This window comes from Mobula hypostoma, chromosome 21, assembly GCF_963921235.1.
Source record: "Mobula hypostoma chromosome 21, sMobHyp1.1, whole genome shotgun sequence".
Taxonomy (NCBI): domain Eukaryota; kingdom Metazoa; phylum Chordata; class Chondrichthyes; order Myliobatiformes; family Myliobatidae; genus Mobula; species Mobula hypostoma.
The window spans coordinates 46,018,596-46,041,556 of record NC_086117.1 but is presented as its reverse complement, the minus strand read 5'-3'; the positions used below and the strand labels follow the sequence as shown (position 1 = coordinate 46,041,556).

Sequence of the window (22,961 nt, the reverse complement as noted above, 5' to 3'; positions counted from 1 at the left end):
CAAGAAATCACACTATTAATGAAGAATAGAAAACTAAACGCGTTGCCAAACAGGATGATAATAGATTGGGATCATTCATAAATTGTGGGACAAGAACCAGGTAGGTGTGTAAATTATCTTGGTCTGCAGTAGAGTACTTCTAAATGTTACTCAAATGTTTATCAAGCTGCGAGGTTTTGTTTTGGCCCCTTACAAAGTTTTGTTCAGTTAATAACCAAAAGATATTGGCACCTGGCTGGAAAGCACCTCTCATAAATGAAACAGAACAACAGAAGTGAGGCAGTAAGTTATTAATACCTGAGGAAGTATTTTCCATACAACAGTACGATAAACCTCACCTCCTTATACTTCCTTTTGATACACAGATCCTTGATCAGACTGAGCAGAGTGGCTGAGTCAGCTTGATCCACTTCAAATACAGAAATCAGCTGGTCAAACAAGTTGGTTGGCACCACAGTGAACAAAGAGAAGACTCTCGTCTGCAGCATGTTTCGCTTCTGACATGGCTTTAGCGGAAGTAAATGGTGTGGACAGAAAAAACAATAGGAAGAAGCATTAGGTTTTATTCCCAAACCACTGATAAAACTTACTCATCAGTCTCAAACAAATTATCAGCAATAATCACTATTCATACACAATTACCACTTTACACACACACACACTGATAACATGCACACGTAACTATCAATTTTCTTTAATTAACAATATTTGCACACTGTCAATAATCTTCCAACAGTACCAACTATAAAGGATGACACAATTACTAATGAACACCCAATACAAACAAAATCAATTATTGTCTACTACAACCACCAAGACTACATGATGATTTATTAAATACCTCCACATTAGAACCTATCACACTCAGAACTTTGGTGGTGCCAGACTGTTACATTTTCCAGGCTATTGGAGGTTATTTCATTAATACCACAATAAGCATTTAATTCACAGCATTTTAATACATTTTCTGCTTTGAGTCAATCGATTGGACCATGTTCAGGAATTCATCTTTGGATCTGAATGAATTTGCCATAGCCATCACCAGCTTCAAGATCTGTGTGGATGAGTATGTACCTTCAAGAACACAAGTTTTCCCAAACCAGAAGCCCTAGTCTGCTGAGGGCTAAATTTGTAGCATTCAAGACTGAATTTGTAGCATTTTTTTTTGGCTGACCAATCAAATCGAAAGAGAAGGCTACACATAGGCCGGGGTGAGAGATATAAAAATGAGCGTTTGTGGGCTCTTGGCTTTTTCCAGCAGCCCAATCGAATCGTGATTCATTAGCAAAGGCAAGTAATAAGGTAGTGACAAAGCGGAGCAGCAATTACGTGAGTGGATCAGTGTTAGAGTGGGAAGGCTTTGGTGAAACAGGCTTCGGCAAGGTAAGCTTCCATTAAGTTTCTTCTTCATTCTTCATCTGTTAGTGTATAGTTAGTGCAGTGAAAATGGCTTGAGGGGAAATCTGGGAGTCCTCCAGCCTCCAGGATATCCAGGTGCACTGAGCTACAGCTCCTCAGAGAACGTGTTAAGGAACTGGAGCTGCAGATCAATAACCTTTGGCTTGTAAGTGAAACTTAAGAAATGATAGATAGGAGCTACAGTGAGGCAGTCACCCCCAATTTGATAGCGTGATGGGAACCGGAGTGATAGGGCTGAGGATGGGGCAGTTGGAATACAAGTCAATGCATTAAGTAGTAAGACTGTGAGAAAGGACAGGCAGATGATAGGGCAAAATTGCAGTCAGTGGGATGAGTTGCAGTGTAACATGGGGACAAGATCAAAAAGGGTGATGAATACAGGGCTGAAGGTGTTACATTCGAATGGTCACAGTTTAGGGAATGAGGTACATGATCTTGCAGTGCACTTAGAGATCGGTAGGTATGATTGTTATGGCCATCACTGAGTCACGGCTGAAAGAAGATAGGTGGGAGCTTAACATCCAAGGATACACATCATATCAAAAGAAAAGGCAAGTAGGCATAGGGGATAGGATGGCTCTGTTGGTTAAAAAATGAAATCAAGTCCTTGGAAAGAGGTGACAAAGGACTGGAAGATGTAACATTCTTGTGGATAGAGTTATGAAACTGCAAGGATAAAAAGACCCTGATGGGAGATATACACAGGGCTCTGAATAGCAGCCAGGATGTGGGTTACAAATTACAGCGGGATATAGAAAACGCACGTCAAAAAGGCAATGTTATGATAGTCATATGAATATCAGGTTGGTGCTAGATCTCGAGAGAGAATTTGTAGAATGCCTACAAGATGGTTTTTTAGAGCAGCCTGTGGATTTGATTAGGAAGCGCAAGGTAAAGGAACCATTAGGAGGCAGTGATCACAACATGACAGGTTTCACCCTGTAATCTGAGAGAGAGAAGCTAAAATCAGGTGTATCAGTATTACAGTGGAGTAAAGGGAATTAGGGAGGCATGAAAGAGGATCCAGACAAAGTTGATTGGAAGGGGACACTAGCAGAACAGCAATGGCTGGAATTTCTGGAAGAAATTCAGAAGGCGCAGGATTGATACATCCCAAAAAAGTCGTATTTTAAAGGCAACTGTGGCTGACAAGAGAAGTCTAAGACAAAATTAAAGCAAAATAGGGCATAAAATAGAGCAAAAATTAGTGGGAAGTCAAAGGATTGAGAAGCTTTTAAAAACCAACAAAAGGTAACTAAAATGTCATAAAGAAGGAAAAGATGAAATATGAGGGAAAGCTAGCTAATAATATCAAAGAAGATATACCAGAAGTATTTTTCAGATATATAAAGAGTTGAAAAGACATGAGAGTAAATATCGGACCACTGGAAAATGACACTGGAGAGGTAGTAATGGGGAATAAGGAAATGGCGCACAAACTAAATGAATATTTTGATTCCATCTTCACTGTGGACCCGACTAGTGATGTAGTGGCATCAGCGCCAGACTTCACGACAAAAGGTCCCGAGTTCGAATCCAGCCGGCTTCCCTGCACGCTTTCCATCTGTGCTGGGTTACGAGCTGGTGATCTCTTTGAAAACTCACCCAGCAGAAAGCAATGGCAAACCACTGCTGTATCTTGCCTCGTACGCAGTTCCCCACGACATCAGAGAGGCGTGGAGGGAAATCATCCACTAACCGGAGAAACTCCGGATGCAACGTACTTTTCCTTTCCTTCACTGTGGAAGACACTAGCAGAGTGCATCAGGGGGCAGAAGCGAGTGTAATTGCTATTACTAAGAAGAACTTGTCTGGGAAGTTGTGAGGTTTTAAGGTGGATAGGTCACCTAGACCAGATGGACTATACTGCAGGGTTCTAAAAGAGGCATTTGGGGAGATTATGGAAGCATTGGTAATAATCTTTCAAGAATCATTAGATTCTGGAATGGTTCCAGAAAACTGAAAAACAGCAAATGTCACTGTACTCTTCAAGAAGGGAAGGAGGTAGAAAAATGTCTATTATAGGCAGGTGGCAAAGAGTGAGAATAAAGGGGGTCTTTTCTGTTTGGCTGCCGGTAACTAGCAGAGTTCCAGAGGGGTCAGTTTATGTTGTATGTCAATGATTTGGATGACAGAATTGATGGTTGTAGCCAAGTTGTGGATGATACTAAAATAGATGGAGGGGCAGGTACTGTTGAAGTAGTAAGAGAGGCTGAGAAGGACTTGGACCAATTAGGAGAATGGGCAAAGAAGTGGTACATGGAATACACTGTTGAGTAGTGTATGGCCATGCTCTTGGTTGAAAGAACAAAAGTTTAGACTACTTTCTAAACGGAGAGAAAATTTGAAAATCTGCGATGCAAAGAAACTTGGGAGATATCCTAAAGGTTAACATGCAGCTTGAGTCTGCGGTGAGGAAGGCAAAAGTAATGTTAGCATTCATTTCAAGAGGACTAGAATATAAAAGAAAGGATGTAGTGCTGAGGTTTTATAAGGCACTGGTGAGGCTTCACTGAGTATTGTGAGCAGTTTTGCGCCCTCTATATAAGAGAGGGTGTGTTGACATTGGAGAGGGTACAGATGAAGTTCATGAGAATGATTCCTGGAATGAAACAGTTATTGTTGTATGGGAAGGATCTTACTGAAACTTAATAAATGTTGCAAGGCCTAGATAAAGTGGATGTGGAGTGGCTGTTTCCTATAGTGGGGGGAGTAGAGGACCAGAGGGCACAGTCTCATAATAGAATAGGTGTTCCCAACCTTTGATATGCCATGGACCAATACCGTTAAGCAAGGGGTCCGTGGATCCCAGGTTGGGAACCCCTGAAATAAAAGGACATCCACTTAGAATAGAGATGAGGAGGAATTTCTTTAGCCAGAAGGTGGTAGATCTGTGGAATTCTGTTCCACAGGCAACTGTGGAGGACAGATCATTGGGTGTATTGAAGACAGAGGGTGATCATCTTGATTAGTCAGAGTGTGAAAGGTTACGGGGAGAAGGCAAGAGAATGGGGTTGATAGGCAAAATGGATCAGCCATGATGAACTGATCCGAATGGCCGAGCCGATGGTCCGAATGGCCTAATTCTGCTCCTATCTCTTATGGTCTTTTGGACTGGTGATGGTTATCAAAGGGGATCATTATCAACTTCAGGAGAACTCACACCACACTTTACATCAGTGGTATAGCAGTGAAAACTATGAGCAGTTTCAAACTCCTGGGAGTGCACATCACACAACCTCTCACGATCCCAGAACACATTCGACACAATCAAGGAAACTCACTAATGTCTCCACTTTTTGAGATTGAAGAGAGCTGGACTGTGTACATCAGTGCACAAAACCTTTTACAGATGCGCAGTACACAGCATCCTAATGTACTGCATCATTAAACAGTACATAAACTGCACAGCAGCAGACAGGAAGACTCTACAACGGGTAGTCAAAGCTGCCCAATGCATCACTGGCACCAGACTACCCACCATCAAGGACATATATACAGAAATGTGCTGGGAAAAGGCCAACAATATCACGAAGGACCTCACCCATCCTGCTCATGGACTGTTTGCCCTCTCCCATCAGGGAGGAGGCTATGTAGCATCCACACCACAACCACCAGCTCAAAATCAGTTACCTTCCCTAAGCAGTAAGGCTGATCAATTCCTCCACTCACTAACCCACTCCACCACACCCTGCAGCCACCACTTTCCTGTCAGAGTCCCCTTAAGTAGACACCCCTGTACCTTGCGTCACTTTATGTACATATAAGTAATCTGTGTACATAAACTATCTTATCTATTTATACATTCTGGTTTTTATTATTGTATTCTTTAACTTAGTGTGTGTTTGTATATATTGCATTGGATCTGGAGTAACAATTATTTTGTTCTCCTTTACACTTGTGTACTAGAAGTGACAATAAGCAATTTTGAATCTTGGTGATCCAGAGCTATTGTAAGGAGACACCTAATTGTATAAATGGCACTGATGCTTCACTCCATAATGAGCTTAATAGATTTTATCCACACTTTGAAGGGTAACAGGCTGCAGCTGCATCCTGTGCTACATCTAGGTCAATTATATGTGGTACACTCATCAAATGAATGAGCTCCAATAGCTAGATTAGGGAACTTGTTCAGCGGCTAACATCTTACACCTCATCTGAAAGATTGAGTGTATGGAGACAGCACATCCCAGCAGTTGCTCACCCCAAAATGTAAGCTTTCACTTGTAGAAAAACAGCAAGCCCAGGGAGAAGGAATGGGAGTTGCCCAAGTGCATCATGTTCATCACTTACAAACACCGGAGAAAGCACTATTACTTCATAGGAGTATAACAAGTGCAAGCCCGTGATTTGCTGTCTCAGCTGTACAAGGTAGGGATACAAAATACAGCAGATGGGCATAAATGCAATTAAATGGCTGGAGATACGTTTTTAGAATGATGTGTTGTCTTTTTAACATCATGATTAAGGGCGTTGTTGAATGATTGTAGAGTATTCAGAAGGGTCTGACTGACGGCCACAGCTCATATCCACAGACATAAGTGTTGGGAGCTGGGAAAGAGATTAAACACTTCAAGTGAAGTGCTTTCCAGATATAATTGGTGTCACAGACCAGTGAACAAAGAATTGAGAATAGGGCAAATGAGCATGCTATCAAGAGCAAAGTCAATGGGGACACAAGAGGAAAATGGAATTAATGTAGACAGTGCTTAGCAGTAGATATGGATGTGTTGGGCCAAAGGGCCTGTTTCCACGTTGTACGATTCTTGATAATCAATGATCATTCTCATTCACATACAATCAGAAATTAGGGCCTCTCAGAGAAAACTAGTCTCTTGGTAATCTCAATAATACTGACATGCATTCAATTACTATTGACCAGCACCATTCTCTCACAATTAATACTGATTAATAAAATCAATTACCATTGATCAGTAATACTCACATGCACAACCAATTATAATTGATTTGATACCCCACGTGCAGTTATCAGTCACATGACAAAAATAACAGTGACAGCATTACTGACACATCCATCATTTATTGCTGCTCACACCAAGATCAATTACCATTGGTCAGCAGTACACTACATTATCATTATTAACACCACCCACATACACCGTCTATTAGCATTTATTAATATTATTCACATCGACAATCAACTATTAATAATCAGCACTGCTTACGCAAGCTGATCAACTATCATTAATCAGAAATTCTAGAAAGTCTGCAGATGTTGGAAATCCAGAGCAACACATACAAAATGCTAGGGGAACTCAGCAAGTCAGGCAGCATCTATGGAAATAAATTATTGACGTTTTGGGTCGAGACCCTTCGTCAGAACTGAGAAGGAATGGGAAGAATTTACAAAAAGCACTTCTGGGGTATTTGTGTGATTACCATTAATCAGAACTAATGAAATATATAATTAACTATTACACTTTAGCGATGCTTACATCTAATTATCATTTCAATTTATTTTAGAGGTACAGTATGGTAACGTCCATGCCGCATGATTACACCCATGTGACCAATTAACCTATTAACCCATACCTCTTTGGAATGTGGGAGGAAACCCACACAATCATGGGAAGAACATACAAACTCCTCAGACAGCGCCAGAACTGAACCCGGGTAGCTGGAGCTGTAATTAGTGTTGTTACGCTAACCACTAAACTACCACCCCACCCCAATCATTACCCATCACTGCACATAATCAAATTAGCAATATTACTCACGCACAAGATTGGTTATGCTTAATCAGCACCATTCACAGGATCAATTACCATTGATAAGTGGGACTACCCACTGATCAATTATCATTGGTCAATATTAAGTTAACACATAAAAACACAGGGATACACAGGGATGCAATTGTTCTCATTAATCAGTGATACATGTTATTGATAAGTTTGACTCATCTAAGCAACAGATAATGAATAGCACTGCTCATACTAAACCAACTTAATTTGATCATTGTTGAAAACTATTTGCAAAAGTGATCAATTGACATTGATCAAAGCTACTCATACACATAATTATTACTGATAAAATGATCAAAATCACTACTCATCCGATGAGCTGGACTTTAAGCACATAGTTGAAAGAGCGATTTTCTTAATGATCAAAGGCATACAGGATCAATTATTATCAATCAGCAATAATCACACAGGACTAATTATTGATTATCTGTACTCATATACAAGCAATTATTGATGCAATTGATTATCACTGAACAGCACAACTCACACAAAAGCAATGATCTTTGCTTGGTGATACTAACATGTGATTGATCATACATCAGCATAATCATCTTCTCTCAGCACTGCTCACAACTAATTGCATTTATTCAGTAAAACATTCAGACAATCTATTATCAATGACCAGTGCCACTCAATTATTCAGCTATGCTATCCACATATGATCAATGGCAGTCACAGACATAGCCAGTAGTCAGTGACCAGCAAAACTCTCACACGTTAAATTGATTAGCACTACTCACACACAATCAATTGTCATAGGCCAGCATTACCCATGCACTGGATGCAGCTCAGGGACAGTTCACTTGGTTGATTCCAGTGAAGGAGGGCCTGGTATTTACAGAAAGGTTGAGCAAGCTGGGCCTTATATAAATGAGAAATTATCTCATTGAAACATGAAAGATTCTGAAAGGGCATGAATGTTGAGAAGATGGTTTTTCTTGGTGGGAACACCGAGAACTATGGGGTACAGTTTCAAAAAATAGGGTCTTCTGTTTAATACAGAGATAAGGATGGATTCCTTGTTTCAGAGAGTTGGGATCCTTTACAATCTTTGCCCCAGGGCACCGTAGATGCAGAGTCATTAAGTATTTTCAACACAGAAGTTGATAGACAAATGAGTCAGGACTTAAGAGAGAACACAAGAAAGTGATGTTGGGGCCAGAATTGGACTGATCATCATCCTGATGAATGGAGAAGTAGGCTTGAAGGATTAATTAGTCTCCTCTTGCTCATTTTCTTATGTTCTTTTGCTCTTATGATCATTAATCATCACCATTCACTCACACTATCAAGTGTTATTGAACAGCTATGCTCATACACACTAATTGATCGATACTACTTGCATGTGGTGGGTCAATTATCACTGATCAATCACAATCAAGTATCACTTATCAGTACTCATAAACATGTAACTAACAGTGAGCACGTCTGATGTATGCAATCAATTATCTTTCATCAGCACTACTCAAATACAATTATCAATGATGTGATGATCAGCAGCATTTACTCACAATCAGTAATGTCCGCTCATGCACAATCCCTAATCATTGACCAGCAATCATTGATCAGCTATTGTTATATAACCACATTACTGAGCAGCACTTCCCTCACATGGTTAATTAGCAGTCTTTTTATGTCTCATTGTATGCCTCGATAACTAAGGGAGAACACTTGCTCAAATATTCAGAGGAACCTTTGTATCAACTGACTTCACCCTTATATATATTTGGGTTCATGTATAGTCAACACCCAGACAGGCAGAGACACACACAATGACACACAAGTTTCATGATGTATTTTTAAAAATTGCAAATACATTCATATTAAGAGGAAAGAAAAACAAGAAACCACCACATTTTGTCCACAAGTTACTGCTTTCCAGTCCAGTCTGTGGTGCTTTTTTTTTGCAATAATAGTGACTATGCACCCCACCACCCCAGTTCTGATCGCCCCACCTTCAAACCTAACTAACCCTGTGATACAGCTCCGAATACAATCTCAATGAGCAGAATTAGTTGCTCCTTTGCCAACCTGATAAGATCTTGCATTCTCGTTTATCCAAATACTAAATTGGCCAATAAGGAAATATGCCAGGGACTGTTTTTTTCCCCTTTTCCAGTCACTGCAGTTCTCCAGCATCACCAGGAGACCCTCCACTGGATCAGTGAGGGAGGCAAATCCTCGCATTGCTTCTTCCGGGAGCTGCGGAGACAAAGAGAGGGTGAACAAAACAAAAGGAAAGCCCTTGATCTAAACATCACAAAAAGAGCCTACTAATTTATTCAGCGAGGTAACTGTTACTCCCTGTCCCCCATCCCACTTGCTGTGACAGTGCACGGCAATTCAGATTCCTTAACACTTCATTTCATTTCAACATCAGCCTGTGCAAAGGCAATTGTCTGCACTAATTAACCCGTAAACATGCACAGTGCCACAATGTCCTGCCCCATTTCAGACAAAAGGTGCTTTCAACGCCTGGCAGTCACAGGGCAGACAGACGCTTTATAGGGAGCTGCTTCATAGATCAAATTCCTTCAAACCCTTGGTTAGAGGAAACGAAGAATGACGACATGAAACTAGCTGGAAGAACAAATGCGCTGACTATCTTTCTGCAGCATGAATGTTCTGTCTATCTCACTCAAGCCTAGCCTCCAACAATAAATGTTCACAGCAAAACCTTGGTAAGCACAGTCTGCTTCTCATCATCAGTTCTCAGTTAAAATAGATAGCAATGATAAATTCACCACCCCTTTTAAATTATTAACATAAATGTGGAAAAGAATGACTGAAGATCATCAAGACATCATATTTGACACAAAAACTCATTGTTACTAAGTACATCATGTTTTGGTTGAGCAATTCAAAATTCAAAGTAAATGTATTATCGAAGTACATATATGTCACCATATAAAATTCTGAGATTAATTTTCCTGCAGGCATTCTCAATAAATCCAATAACCATAATAGAATCAATGAAAGACTGTACCAACAGGACAGACATAGTGTGCAAACTGTGCAAATACAAAAAGAAAGAAGAAAAAATAATTATTATAATAAATAAACAATAAATATCAAGAACATGAGGTTAAGAGTCCTTGAAAGTGAGCCCATAGGTTATGGGAAGAGTTCAGTGATGGGGCAAGTGAAGTTGAGTGAAGTTATTTTCTCTGGTTCAGGAGTCTGATGGTTGAGGGGTAATAACTGTTCCTTAACCTGCTAGTGCGAGTCTTGGGACTCCATACCTTCTTCCTGATGGCAGCAGTGAGAAGAGAGCATAATCTGGGTGGTGGGGGTCCCTGATGATGGATGCTGCTTTCCTGAGATAATGCTCTGTGTACGACCAAAAGAATAGGAGCAGAATTAGGCCATTCAGCCCATCGAGTCTGCTCCGCCATTCCATCCTGGCTGATCCCAGATCCCAGATCCCATTCAACCTCATTCACCTGCCTTCTCACTATATCCTTTGATGCCCTGACCAATCAGGAAATGATCAACTTCCACCTTAAATATATCCACAGACTTGGCCTCCACCGCAGTCTGTGACAGAGCATTTCACAGATTCACTACTCTCCGGCTAAAAGAATTCCTCCTTACCTCTGTTCTAAAAGGTGGCCCCTTAATTATAGTCATAGTCATACTTTATTGAGCCTGGGGGAAATTTTGAGGCTGTACCTTCTAGTTTTGGATACTCCCACCATAGGAAACATCCTCTAGTCCTTTCAACGTTCAGTAGGTTCCAATGAGATCCTGCCACATACTTCTAAATTCCAGTGAGTATAGCGTATACCCCTTCATTCCCAGAATCATCCTCATGAATGTCCTCTGGACTCTCTCCCATGACAACACATCCTTTCTGAGATATGGGGTGCAAAACTGTTGACAATACTCCAAGTGCGGCCTGCCTAGTGTTTTATACAGCCTCAGCATTATCTACTCACTTTTACATTCTATTCCCCTTGAAATAAATACCAACATTGTATTTGTCTTCTTTACCACAGACTCAATCTTAAATTAAACTTTTGAGAGTTTTGCACAAGGACTCCTAAGTCCCTCTGCACCTTTGATGTTTAAACCTTCTCTCTGTTTGGATAATAGTCCGTACTATTGTTCCTTTTACCAAAATGCATGATCATACATTTCCCGACACTGCATTCCATATTCCACTTTTTTGCCCATTATTCCAATTTGTCTAAGTCCTGCTGCAATCGCATTGCTTCCTCAGCACTACCTACCCCTCCACCTATCTTCGTACTATCTGCAAACTTTGCCACAAAACCATCAATTCCATTATCCAAATCATTGACAAACAATGTGAAAAGTAGTGTTCCCAATGCTGACCCCTAAGGAACATCACTAGTCACCAGCAGCCAACCAGAAAAGGCCCCTTTTATTTCCACTCCCTGCCTCCTGCCTGTCAGCCATTCCTCTATCCATGCCAGTATCTTTCCTGTAACGACATAGGATTTTATCTTGTTAAGCAGCCTCATGTGTGGCACCTTATCAAATGCCTTCTGAGAATCCAAGTAAATGACATCCATTATCTCTCCTTTGTCCACTCTGCTTGTTACTTCCTCGAAGAACTCTAACACATTTGTCAGGCAAGATTTCCCTTTTCAGAAACCATGCTGACTTTGACTTATTTTATCATTAGTCTCCAAGTACACTGAAACCTCATCCTTAATAATGGACTCCAACACTTTCTCAACAACGGAGGTTAGGCTAGCTGGCCTATAGTTTCCTTTCTTTTGCCTGTCTCCCTTCTTAAAGAGTGGAGTGACATTTGCAATTTTCCAGTAGCCCGGCACCATGCCAGAATCAAGCGATTCTTGAAAGATCAAGTGTAGATGTGCTCAGTGGTGAGGAGGGCTTTACCCATGATGGACTGGACCGTATCCACCATTTTTTGTAGGATTTTCCATTTAAGGGTATTGATGTTTCCATAGCAGACCATGATGCAGCCCATAAATATACTCTCCACCACACATCTATAGAAATGTGTCCAAGTTATAAATGTCATGCTGAATCTTTGCGAACTCCTAAGGAAGTAGAGGCAATGTCGTGCTTTCTTCATAATTATACTTACATGCTGGGCCCAGATCAAGTCCTCTGAAATGACAACACTGAGGAATTTTAAGTTGCTGACTCTCTCCGCCTCTGATCCCCGATGACGACTGGCTCATAAACCTCATTTTTTCCTCCCAAGGTCAATATCAGCTTCTTGTCTTGCTGATGTTGAGTAAGGGGTTGTCAAATGCACAGGAATGTACGAAGCTACAGACTAGTAGTCTCAGCCCAACATACCACTGGCACATCCCTCCCTACCATTTGTAGTATCTGCTGGAGATGCTGCCTCAAAAAGGCAACCTCTGTCATCAAAGATACCAACCAAGCCATATCATGTTCTTGCAGTTACCATCAAGCAAGAGGTACAGAAGCCCACACCACCAAGTTCAAGAACAGCTACTTCCCTTCAACTAACCAGCAGAACCTTAATCATTACAGCTAGCAATACTATGACCCTTTTGCACTAAAATAGACTTGGCTTTTTGTATTTTCTAATTGTGTCCTTTTTTTGTGAAAAAAAAAGTGTATAACGTTTTTTGTCTTGTGGATGCTCTTGTGATTCTGCAGCAGGAAGCATGACTTTCACAATCCCAGGAGTACTGAGGCCTGTGGGTACATCCTCTCCTCATGGTTGGGGTGATAGTGACTCTGCATCTAGATCAATGGGATCATTTAGCTCTCACCGTGAATATCTGTGTACAGTTGCAAGAAAAAGTTTGTGAACCCTTTGCAGTTACCAGGTTTTCTACATTAATTACTCATAAGATGTGGTCTGATCTTCAGCTAAGTCACAATAATAGACAAACGCAATCTGCCTTAACTAATAACACACAAACAATTGTACTTCTTCTCATCAATACAGAGTACACCATTTAAACAACCCCAGTCTAGGTTCAAAAAAGTATGTGGACCTCTGGGGTAATGCCTTCTACAAAAGCTATTTGGGGTCAGGCGTTTCAGTCAATGAGATGAAATTGGAGGTGTGGGTTGCACAGATGCCCTCCCCTAAAAAAAAGACACACAAATTCAGACTATTGAAAGAGCCTGCTCTTCTTAAGATAGATCTGTTTATGTGCACCATGCCTCGATCAAAACAACTTTCAGAGGACCTTGGAAGAAGAATTATAGAGCTGCATGAAGCAGGAAAAGGCTACAAAAGCATTTCTAAAGACCTGAGTGTTCATCCATCCACAGTGAGAGAAATTGTCTACAAATTGGAGGAAATTCAGTACTGTTGCTATTCTCCTGAGGAGTGGACATCCTGCAAAGATCACACCAAGAGCACAACGTGTAATGCTGAAGGAGGTGAAAAAGAACCCAAGGGTAACAGCAAAAGACCTGCAGAAACCTCTTAGAATGTGCTAAAGTCTCTGTTCATGTATCCACTATAAGAAAAACACTGAACAAGAATGATGTTCATGGAAGAACAACATGGAGGAAACCACTGCTCTCCAAAAAAAATATTGCTGCACATCTCAAGTTTGTAAAATGCCACCTGGATGTTCCATGATGTCTCTGGAACACTGTTCTGTGGACAAATGAGACAAAAAGTTGAACTTTTTGGCAGAAGTGCACACCACTATGCTTGGAGGAAAAAGGGCACTGCACACCAACACCAAAACCTCATCCCAACTATGAAGCATGATGGAAGGAGCATCATGGTTTGGGACTGCTTTGCTGCCTCAAGGCCTTGACAGCTTGCAATCGTTGAGGAAACAATGAATTCAAAATTGTATCAAGACATTTTACAGGAGAATGTCAGGATAGCAGTCCACAACCTGTATACAGCTTAATAGAAGTTGGATGATGCAACAAGACAATGATCTGAAACACAAGAGTAAATCAACAACAGGATAGTTTAAAAAGTAAATTAATGTTTTGGAATGGCCAAGTCAGAATCCAGACCTTGAGATGCTGTAGGATGAACTGAAGACGGCTGTTCATGCAAGGTATCCCAGAAATATTGATGAACTGGAACAGTTCTGTATGGAGGAATGGTCTAAAATTCCTCCTTGCTGTTGTGCAAGTCCAATCAGCAGCTACAGGAAACATTTGCTGGAGGTTATTGCTGCTAAAGGCAGTTCTACCAGTTATTAAATATAAGGATTCACATACTTTTTCCAGCCTGGACTGTGAATGGTTACACAATATGTTCAATAAAGACTTGGAAAGTACAATTATTTGTGTGTTATTAGTTTAGGCACATTGTGTTTGCATGTCATCATGACTTAGATGAAGATCAGACCACATTTTATGAGTAATTAATGCAGAAAACCAGGCAACTGCAAAGGGTTCACAAACTTCCCCTTGCACTGTATATGGGCAGGAGGTGAACCAACAAAGCACAGAATCAGTCACATTTATTTTATATAGAGACTCAGTGTGGAATTCTGCTTGAATTCTCCTTCTGGCTCTTCAAGCTGTGCTGTCCAGCAACCTAATCACAGGACAACTTACAATAACCAATTAACCTACGTTAAGGTACGTCTTTGGAATGTAGGAGGAAATCGGAGCACCTGGAGGAAACTCATCCAGTCACAGGAAGAACACACAAACTCCTTACAGGCAGTGATAGGAATTGAACCCGGGTCGCTGGTACTGCAAAGTGCTGTGCTAACCACTACACTACCGTGCTGTCCCATGGAACATTGTGGTCTAGGGGAATAGTGTTATTGTGGGCACTCACACTCAGAGTTGTGTTATTGACGTTTACTATGGAGATGCAAACTCCCTAGAGTTTTTTTCTTTCTATTATTAAGCATTTCTAATAATGATGTACGCACTTTGTAAAGAAAGTGTGGATTAATGCTACAAATGGGTGCCACGGTTGCATAGCGGTTAACGTGATCTATTACAGTATGATTAAATCAGGGGGTTGCTGGGCGGCATGGCTCAAAGGGCCTATTTCGTGCTGCATCTCCATAAATAAATTTTAAAAAAATAATACAACATCAATACACACAAAATGCTGGTGGTCAGGCAGCATCTATGGAAAAGAGTAAACAGTTGACATTTCGGGCCGAGACCCTTTAGGACTCCATCAACATCACACAATAAGATGTCCAATAATAAAACCACAACAGCAGAACCCCAATAACACAAACATCTAAGATATCACAGAATAAAACCTGGTGACGCAAACTCCTAAAGAGTGAGATCCCTGATAACACACATAACACAGAGTGAGACTTCAAAAATGTACATTTCCACAGATGCTCCCAATTACACAAAACCCCACAGAATGAGATCTTCAATAACATAACTCCAACAGACTGACAGCACAATAACACAAACTCTCTTAAAGTATGACCTTCATGGCGCAAGATCCCACTAAGTGAAAGAAAAACAATCACTTCTTTAACTAAACTCCAGATTTTATTGAAGAACCAAACTCTGAAATCTTTGGAAACGGACTGCTTTTACAGAGGACTAAATGCAGGAATTTGTTGAGGAAAACTTAATTCTTTATGGAATACACTCAGGAATTTGTGATGTAGGACAGTTCCTCTTTTTAACTAAACTCAAGAATTTGTTTGCTTCTGTAGAGAACTAATTTTAGATATCTAGTGAGTGTGGGATTCTGATGCTCACAGAAAAGGGATGCTGCTCTATTCCTTTCTGAAAAAAAAGAGCAGTCTTGGGAAACTGGGAAACCTGGGGAGCTGGGAGGAGGAATAACAGAGTGAAAGATGTTGAGATGCTACATCACTGAAATACATGAACTGGTTGTTGCCAGCACAAGGCAAGTAGCCAGTCTGAGGTTTGTTGCTGAGTGGTTTTCTTTTTAAGCTCTGTGTATTTCTAGCACGTGAATTAATCCAATCAATGGAGGTATATTCAGCCATGTCAACCACATGGAATGCACAATTGTGCCATGTGGGAACTCCAGAATGTTTCACACATCCTGATCAACCTCAGGTATGGGAAACACCGACGACTAGAGAAGTTCGAGCTCCTGGTTTTGGAGCTGACATCACAGCAGACCAAAGATAAAGGACTGTTACATGAATTGCACATTTTAGGAAATTGTCATCCCACAACTCAAGAGAGTGTAGACAGAGAGGAACTGACAAAGAACATATTTATGGAGATTCTTAAAAATGTCTTGAACTCATAACAGTTCTGAGCATGGATGGGGATTTGCTTCCCATGAAAAAGTAGCCACAGCCAAGACCACGGCAATGTAGTTTGGCTGTACAGGACACACCTCTTCACTTTTCCTATCTATATCACCTTGCTGCCTCTTTGCATATTGGAGATTTAATTGTTAGGACATCTGATAGGCAACGTTGCATCAGTTGTAATCTAGTTTGGTTATTTGCCTCACTGGTATGAGTATTAAGGATATGATTGAGTGATAGCAGAACATTCGTCCAAAAATACAGGGAAGTGCAGTACATAGCAGATGAGTTTAAAGCAGAGAAAAACACATGATATTTTTGCTATTACTGAAATGTAGCTTAAAAAGAGAAAAATTATCACTTGGTCAGATCACTTTCTGATGCAATAGAGGGGTAAGAGGTGCAGACTGTGGTGACACCAAGTGGGTGAGAGAGAGGGCAGTGGGCAGAGAAGTGAGGTGAGAGCCAGTCGGGGGTTTGAGAAGCAAGGGCACGAAAAGCAGGAAAAGGAAGTAATAGGAGTGGAGAAAAGAGACAGTGACTGTAACGGTGAGAAGAATGGACAGGCAAGAAGAACAGGCAGGGAGGCCGAGAACAGTACAACTGTGGGTGCTGAAAGGAGTGGTGGCAGCAGGGCAGCGAGGGAGATGGAGAGGAGAGAAGGGAGGAGTGAGAGGATAATGTAGCTCATATATATTTCACATGCATAAGAACAGGAAGAATCAGTCTTCATACTGACTAGCCCTCACTTAAGGGTTAGTAAATCCCTGCTTCAACTGTTAAAATGTTTGGGTCACAGATATTGGGATGAGATGGTGAATGGGGAGATAAATGAACAGGTGTCATGACTGTATGGCAGGTGTAACAACCATAAAGCAGGCTGTCTTCATTCCTACATATTCACCTGAAGAGTCTATCCTTCCTCTGGAAAGCAAAGTGATCAGTTCAAAGCATACAAGGTTACTCAAATCAGTTCCAAAAACTCAATGCGATGTGAGTTAAGGAAAGGAACTGAGCCATTAAATCAAAATGGTTAGTGGTTTTCATAGTTTTGCATCATTGCTCCTTTTCTGAAGTTTTCTCCCGTTCCTAACTCCACCCTCTGCCTAAATTACCATTTCCAGTGCAAACCTACTTCATACAATCAACACAAACTTACATGAATAATGCTCCCCCATGTTTTGCTGCAGACACACACCGCATAAATCCAAGGCCTATTGTAAGGTTCTATCAATAGGGGGCTTACCTCATGAATCTCCTTCTTTGTCCAGTGTGCTTGCAGGATGCGAAGCAAGTGAAGAGGCTCCAGGCCTGGGGAGAAATAGATTAATTGCTTGTGACAGGATGCACTTGAGACATTGTAGTATTGTTACTAAGCATAGAATGGGCACTTTGTGTCACCTTGAAAACTGCTAACTTTCGAGCTGTCACTCAAGATTAGTGGCCAAATCCCGTTCACAATCTAAACAAACCTCCAACAAACATCACGATTGGATGATTTTATTAATCCTTGTTGGGGCTGCAGGACTGTCACTGCTCAGTAATGCTAGAGGTGCACTGTCTAACACTATTAAACAAACTGCCACACTACACAGCAGATCTGTGTGTTAAGTACAGCAACGAAAAGACAAAGAGAGCTAACATTTCTGAAGAGGGGCCAGTCTGTGCAGTAGGAGATGAGGCTCAACTTGTTTAGTCAGTTTCTTATTTAACATTATTTCTCATCCACGCTGCCAGTTAACTTTCACCTTGCCCCCTACTCATCATCACTCACTTCCTGCTGGAGAGTGATGTCATTTGAATGGTTTCAGTCGTAGATTCATAGAATCGTGGAGCTCAGAAGCAGGCTCGGCAGCCTGACTCCACCATGATCGAGTTGCAGACCTACTCTAGTCTCACTTTCTTGCATTTGGCCCACATCTTTCTATTCTTTTCCCATCCTGTGGGAGTCAGAACGTGTGGTTATACTCGGGCGTGTTAATTGTTAACACAAATGGTGCATTTTCACTAGTATGTTTCAATGTACGTGTGATACATAAATTTGAATCTGAATCTAAGCATCCATCCAAATGCTTTGTGAACACTGTAACTGTATCCATCCCTACCACATCATAAACCCACTACCCTCTGTGTGGGAAAAAAATTGTCCCTCACACTGCCCTTAAATATTTCTCCTCTCACCTAAACTTATTAGAACATCCAATCAAGAGGAAGGAAGCACATTTAAGGTTTAGGAAGCAAGGATCAGACAGGGCTCTAGGGAATTATAAGGCAGTCAGGAAGGAGCTTAAAAAGGGACTTAGGAAAGTGAGAAGGGATCTGAGAAGGCTTTGGTGAACAGCATTAAGGAAAAAGCCCAAAGGCATACTACAAGTATGTGATGAACAGGAAGATGACTAGAGTGAGGGTAGAACTGATCAGAGATAAAAGAAGACGTGCTTACTGTCAGAGAAGGTAGGGGAGGTCCTTATGAATACTTTGCTTCTGTATTCACCAGTGACAAGAGAGGATTCTTAGATAGGATTTACGAGCATTTGGAGAGTAAAATCTGATTTGTGAGCGGTAAGCTCATGCCTCCCAAGCTTGAATGAACCAATCACAAAGGTCCCAGTGTCATTCCCTGCAACTGTTTACAAACTTATAGTCAGAAAAAACAACCCTCCATCGCTTTTCTCTTCCTCCCATCAACCGGCCAATCTGGATCCAGTTGCCAAAACATCAGATATCCAATGTACCCCAAGTTTCTAGACCACCCTAGCATACGGCTCCTTGCTATAGTCCGTGTATACCATGCCTACATTCTTGTTGCCATCAATTTTCTTAGTAATCTTCTTAAAAACACAGGCAGATTTCTGAGGCAGGATTTCTTAAGCAGAGTCAACACAACCTCTTGTGTTAGCGTCTTTCTCTGAGAAGTTTCTTCCTGCCTAACACCCTTCTTCCCTCTTCTCTACACCTTCTATCTTTACCATCACAAAATCTTCCAACCCTTCTGCCCTTCACACCTCCCTTCTTCAGCTCATCCACTTCTTGCCAAACCATCCTACCATGTAAAATGTTTTCTGAACCTACCCCTCCCTCTCATCCCTCCAATGCAACTTCACCACTTTCACCAACCCTCTTCCTTAACCCCATTCTTTCTTTCTCCCCTCATTCATTTTCCCTGTCATTCTCTTTCATTCATCTCTACGTCCTGCTTTACTGAACCAAACAAAAGAATTCAAATCCTATCCAGAGAATTAAAATTCAATAGTTAAATAAATATCCAACAAGCAGTATTTCAGGACAATGGTAATGAAGCTCTCAGATCATCATGTTCCTCACAAACATTTGTTTGTGAACCTTTTCTGCTCTAACCATTATGTGTCTCCAGATTCATAGAAAGATAGTTGGTTATTCGGTGCTCCCTGACATGGCCCTCCAAATCACTGATAAGAAGGAGTTATGGACTGACAAACATACAGTAATAAAAAAAGAGAATGAAAAGATTTACCAGAATAACATGTACCAGATTTACCAGATAAGGGCCTTACTTATCTGCAACCATGCAGACACTGGAGTTGTTCTCTTCTTAACAGGGAAGGTGAAGCTGTAGTTGCTCAAAATTATGAGAGGCTTTAACAGAGTTAACAGGAAGAACTTTTTAGTTGCAGAGGGTAGGTAACCAACAGACACATTTGAAATGATTAATAAAAGCAATATAGATTTTGAGTTTTTCTTTATGCCCAGCATGCAAAGATATAGAATGTTACCAGAAAAGATAGCGCAAACAGCTTTGATGGCAATAGACAATAGGTGCAGGAGTAGGCCATTCGGCCCTTCGAGCCAGCACTGCCATTCGCTGTGATCATGGCTGATCATCCACAATCAGTATCCAGTTCCTGCCTTAACCCCATAACCTTTGATTCCGCTATCTTTAAGAGCTCTATCCATCTCTTTCTTGAAAGCATCCAGAGACTTGGCCTCCACAGCGTTCTGGGGCACAGCATTCCATATATCCACCACTCTTTGGATGAAAAAGTTTTTCCTCAATTCCGTTCTAAATGGCCTACCCCTTATTCTTAAACTGTGGCCTCTGGTTCTGGACTCACCCATCAGCGGGAACATGCTTCCTGCCTCCAGCATGTCCAATCTCTTAATAATCTTATATGTTTCAATAAGATCCCCTCTCAGCCTTCTAAATTCCAGAGTATACAAGCCCAGTCACTCCAATCTTTCGACATATGACAGTCCCACCATCCCAGGAATTAACCTTGTGAACCTACGCTGCACTCCCTCAATAGCAAGAATGTCCTTCCTCAAATTTGGAGACCAAAATTGCACACAGTACTCCAGGTGTGGTCTCACCAGGGCCCTGTACAGCTGCAGAAGGACCTCTTTGCTCTTATACTCAATTCCCCTTGTTACGAAGGCCAGCATGCCATTAGCTTTCTTCACTGCCTGCTGTACTTGCATGCTTGCTTTCAGTGACTGATGTACAAGAACACCTAGATCTCGTTGTGCTTCCCCTTTTCCTAACTTGACTCCATTTAGATAATAATCTGCCTTCCCGTTCTTACCACCAAAGTGGATAACCTCCTATTTATCCACATTAAACTGCATCTGCCATGCATCTGCCCAATCACCCAGCCTGTCCAAATCACCCTGCATTCTCATAACATCCTCCTCACGTTTCACACTGCCACCCAGCTTTGTGTCATCAGCAAATGTGCTAAAGTTACTTTTAATTCCCTCATCTAAATCATTAATATATACTGTAAACAGCTGCGGTCCCAGCACTGAACCCTGCGGTACCCCACTGGTCACCGCCTGCCATTCCGAAAGGGACCCATTAATCGCTACTCTTTGTTTTCTGTCAGCCAGCCAATTTTCAATTCATGTCAGTACTCTGCCCCCAATACCATGTGCCCTAATTTTGCCCACTAACCTCCTATGTGGGACTTTATCAAAGGCTTTCTGAAAGTCCAGGCACACCACATCCACTGGCTCTCCCTTGTCCATTTTTATAGTTACATTCTCAAAAAATTCCAGAAGATCAATCAAGCACGATTTCCCCTTCGTAAATCCACGCTGACTCGGACCAATTCTGTTACTGCTATCCAGATGTGTCGTAATTTCATCTTTTATAATTGACTCCAGCCTCTTTCCCACCACTGACGTCAGGCTAACCGGTCTATAATTCCCTGTTTTCTATCTTCCTCCCTTCTTGAAGAGAGGGACAACATTAGCCAGCCTCCAATCCAAAGGAACTGATCCTGAATCTATAGAACATTGGAAAATGATTACCAATGCATCCATGATTTCTAAAGCCACCTCCTTAAGTACCCTGGGATGCAGACCATCAGGTCCCGGGGACTTATCAGCCTTCAGATCCAACAGCCTATCCAACACCATTTCCTGCCTAATATAAATTTACTTCAGTTCATCCATTACCCTAGGTCCTTTGGCCACTATTACATCTGGGAGATTGTTTGTGTCTTCCCTAGTGAAGACAGATCTAAAGTACCTGTTCAACTCGTCTGCCATTTCCTTATTCCCCATAATAAATTCACTCGCTTCTGTCTTCAAGGGCCCAATTTTGGTTTTAACTATTTTTTTCTTTTTCACCTACCTAAAGCAGCTTTTACTATCCTCCTTTATATTCTTGGCTAGTTTACCTTCATACCTCATTTTTTTCCGCGTATTGCCTTTTTAGTTACCTTCTGTTCCTCTTTAAAAGTTTCCCAATCCTCCGGCTTCCCACTCGTCTTTGCTATGTTATACTTCTCTTTTATTTTTATACTGTCCATTACTTCCCTTGTCAGCCACGGCCTCCCCTTACTCCCCTTAGGATCTTCCTTCCTCTTTGGAATGAACTGATCCTGCACCTTCCGCATTATTCCCAGAAACACTTGCCATTGCTGTTCCACTGTCATCCCTGCTAGGGTATTGTTCCATTGAACTTTGGCCAGCTCCTCCCTCATAGCACCATAGTTCCCTTTGTTCAACTGTAATACTGACACTTCTGAGTTTCCCTTCTCCCTCTCAAATTGTAGATTAAAACTTATCATATTATGGTCACTAATGGCTAATGGCTCCTTTATCTCGAGGTCCCTGATCGAATCCAGTTCATTGCACAACACTAAATCCAGAATTGCGTTCTCTCTGGTAAGCTCTAGTACAAGCTGTTCTAAGAATCCATCACTTACAAACTAAAACCGAAAAAGCATTTTAGTTCAACATGATGAGCAACTGCCTTCTCAAAATAAATTAGTGATGATTAACAACTGCTGGCCTTGTTAACAATTGCCACACTTTGTAAAATGAATAAATAAGTAGAATAGGATAGTTGCGAGCTCTGGGAATGGATCGGGGGAGGGGAACAGCTCTTTCAGAGTGGACTTGCCACAATGTGTTGAATGGCCTGTAGTGCCCCCCCAGCCTGCTGCAACATTCAATAAGCAAGCTAAACTGACTGCTACCTCAACTCTGGATTCCCATCTACCCACAATGATCTTTCATCCCTTCTTTTCAACCACTTATCTGATCCTGTCTTAAACATGTTCACTGTCATTTGAAGAAATTGGCTTTCAGACTCGCAACTGAAAAAAAT

The 22,961-nt window shown here is 41.3% G+C and overlaps 1 protein-coding gene across 7 annotated transcripts in view; it reads right to left on the bottom strand.

Moving 5' to 3' along the window:
• The window catches only part of exd3 (exonuclease 3'-5' domain containing 3), a 188,093-nt gene that overhangs the window by 143,789 nt on the left and 21,343 nt on the right, over positions 1 to 22,961 (bottom strand). For 6 of the 7 annotated variants that reach the window (XM_063073914.1, XM_063073915.1, XM_063073919.1 and 3 more), the window contains exons 3-5: positions 17,616 to 17,680; positions 9,216 to 9,386; positions 339 to 506 (exon numbers count right to left, since the gene is read on the bottom strand). In XM_063073914.1, coding sequence (XP_062929984.1) covers positions 339 to 506; positions 9,216 to 9,386; positions 17,616 to 17,680 — 404 coding nt within the window. Of the gene's footprint in view, positions 1 to 338; positions 507 to 9,215; positions 9,387 to 17,615; positions 17,681 to 22,961 lie in introns of those variants that run through there. The other variant, XM_063073920.1, reaches the window with a different exon arrangement.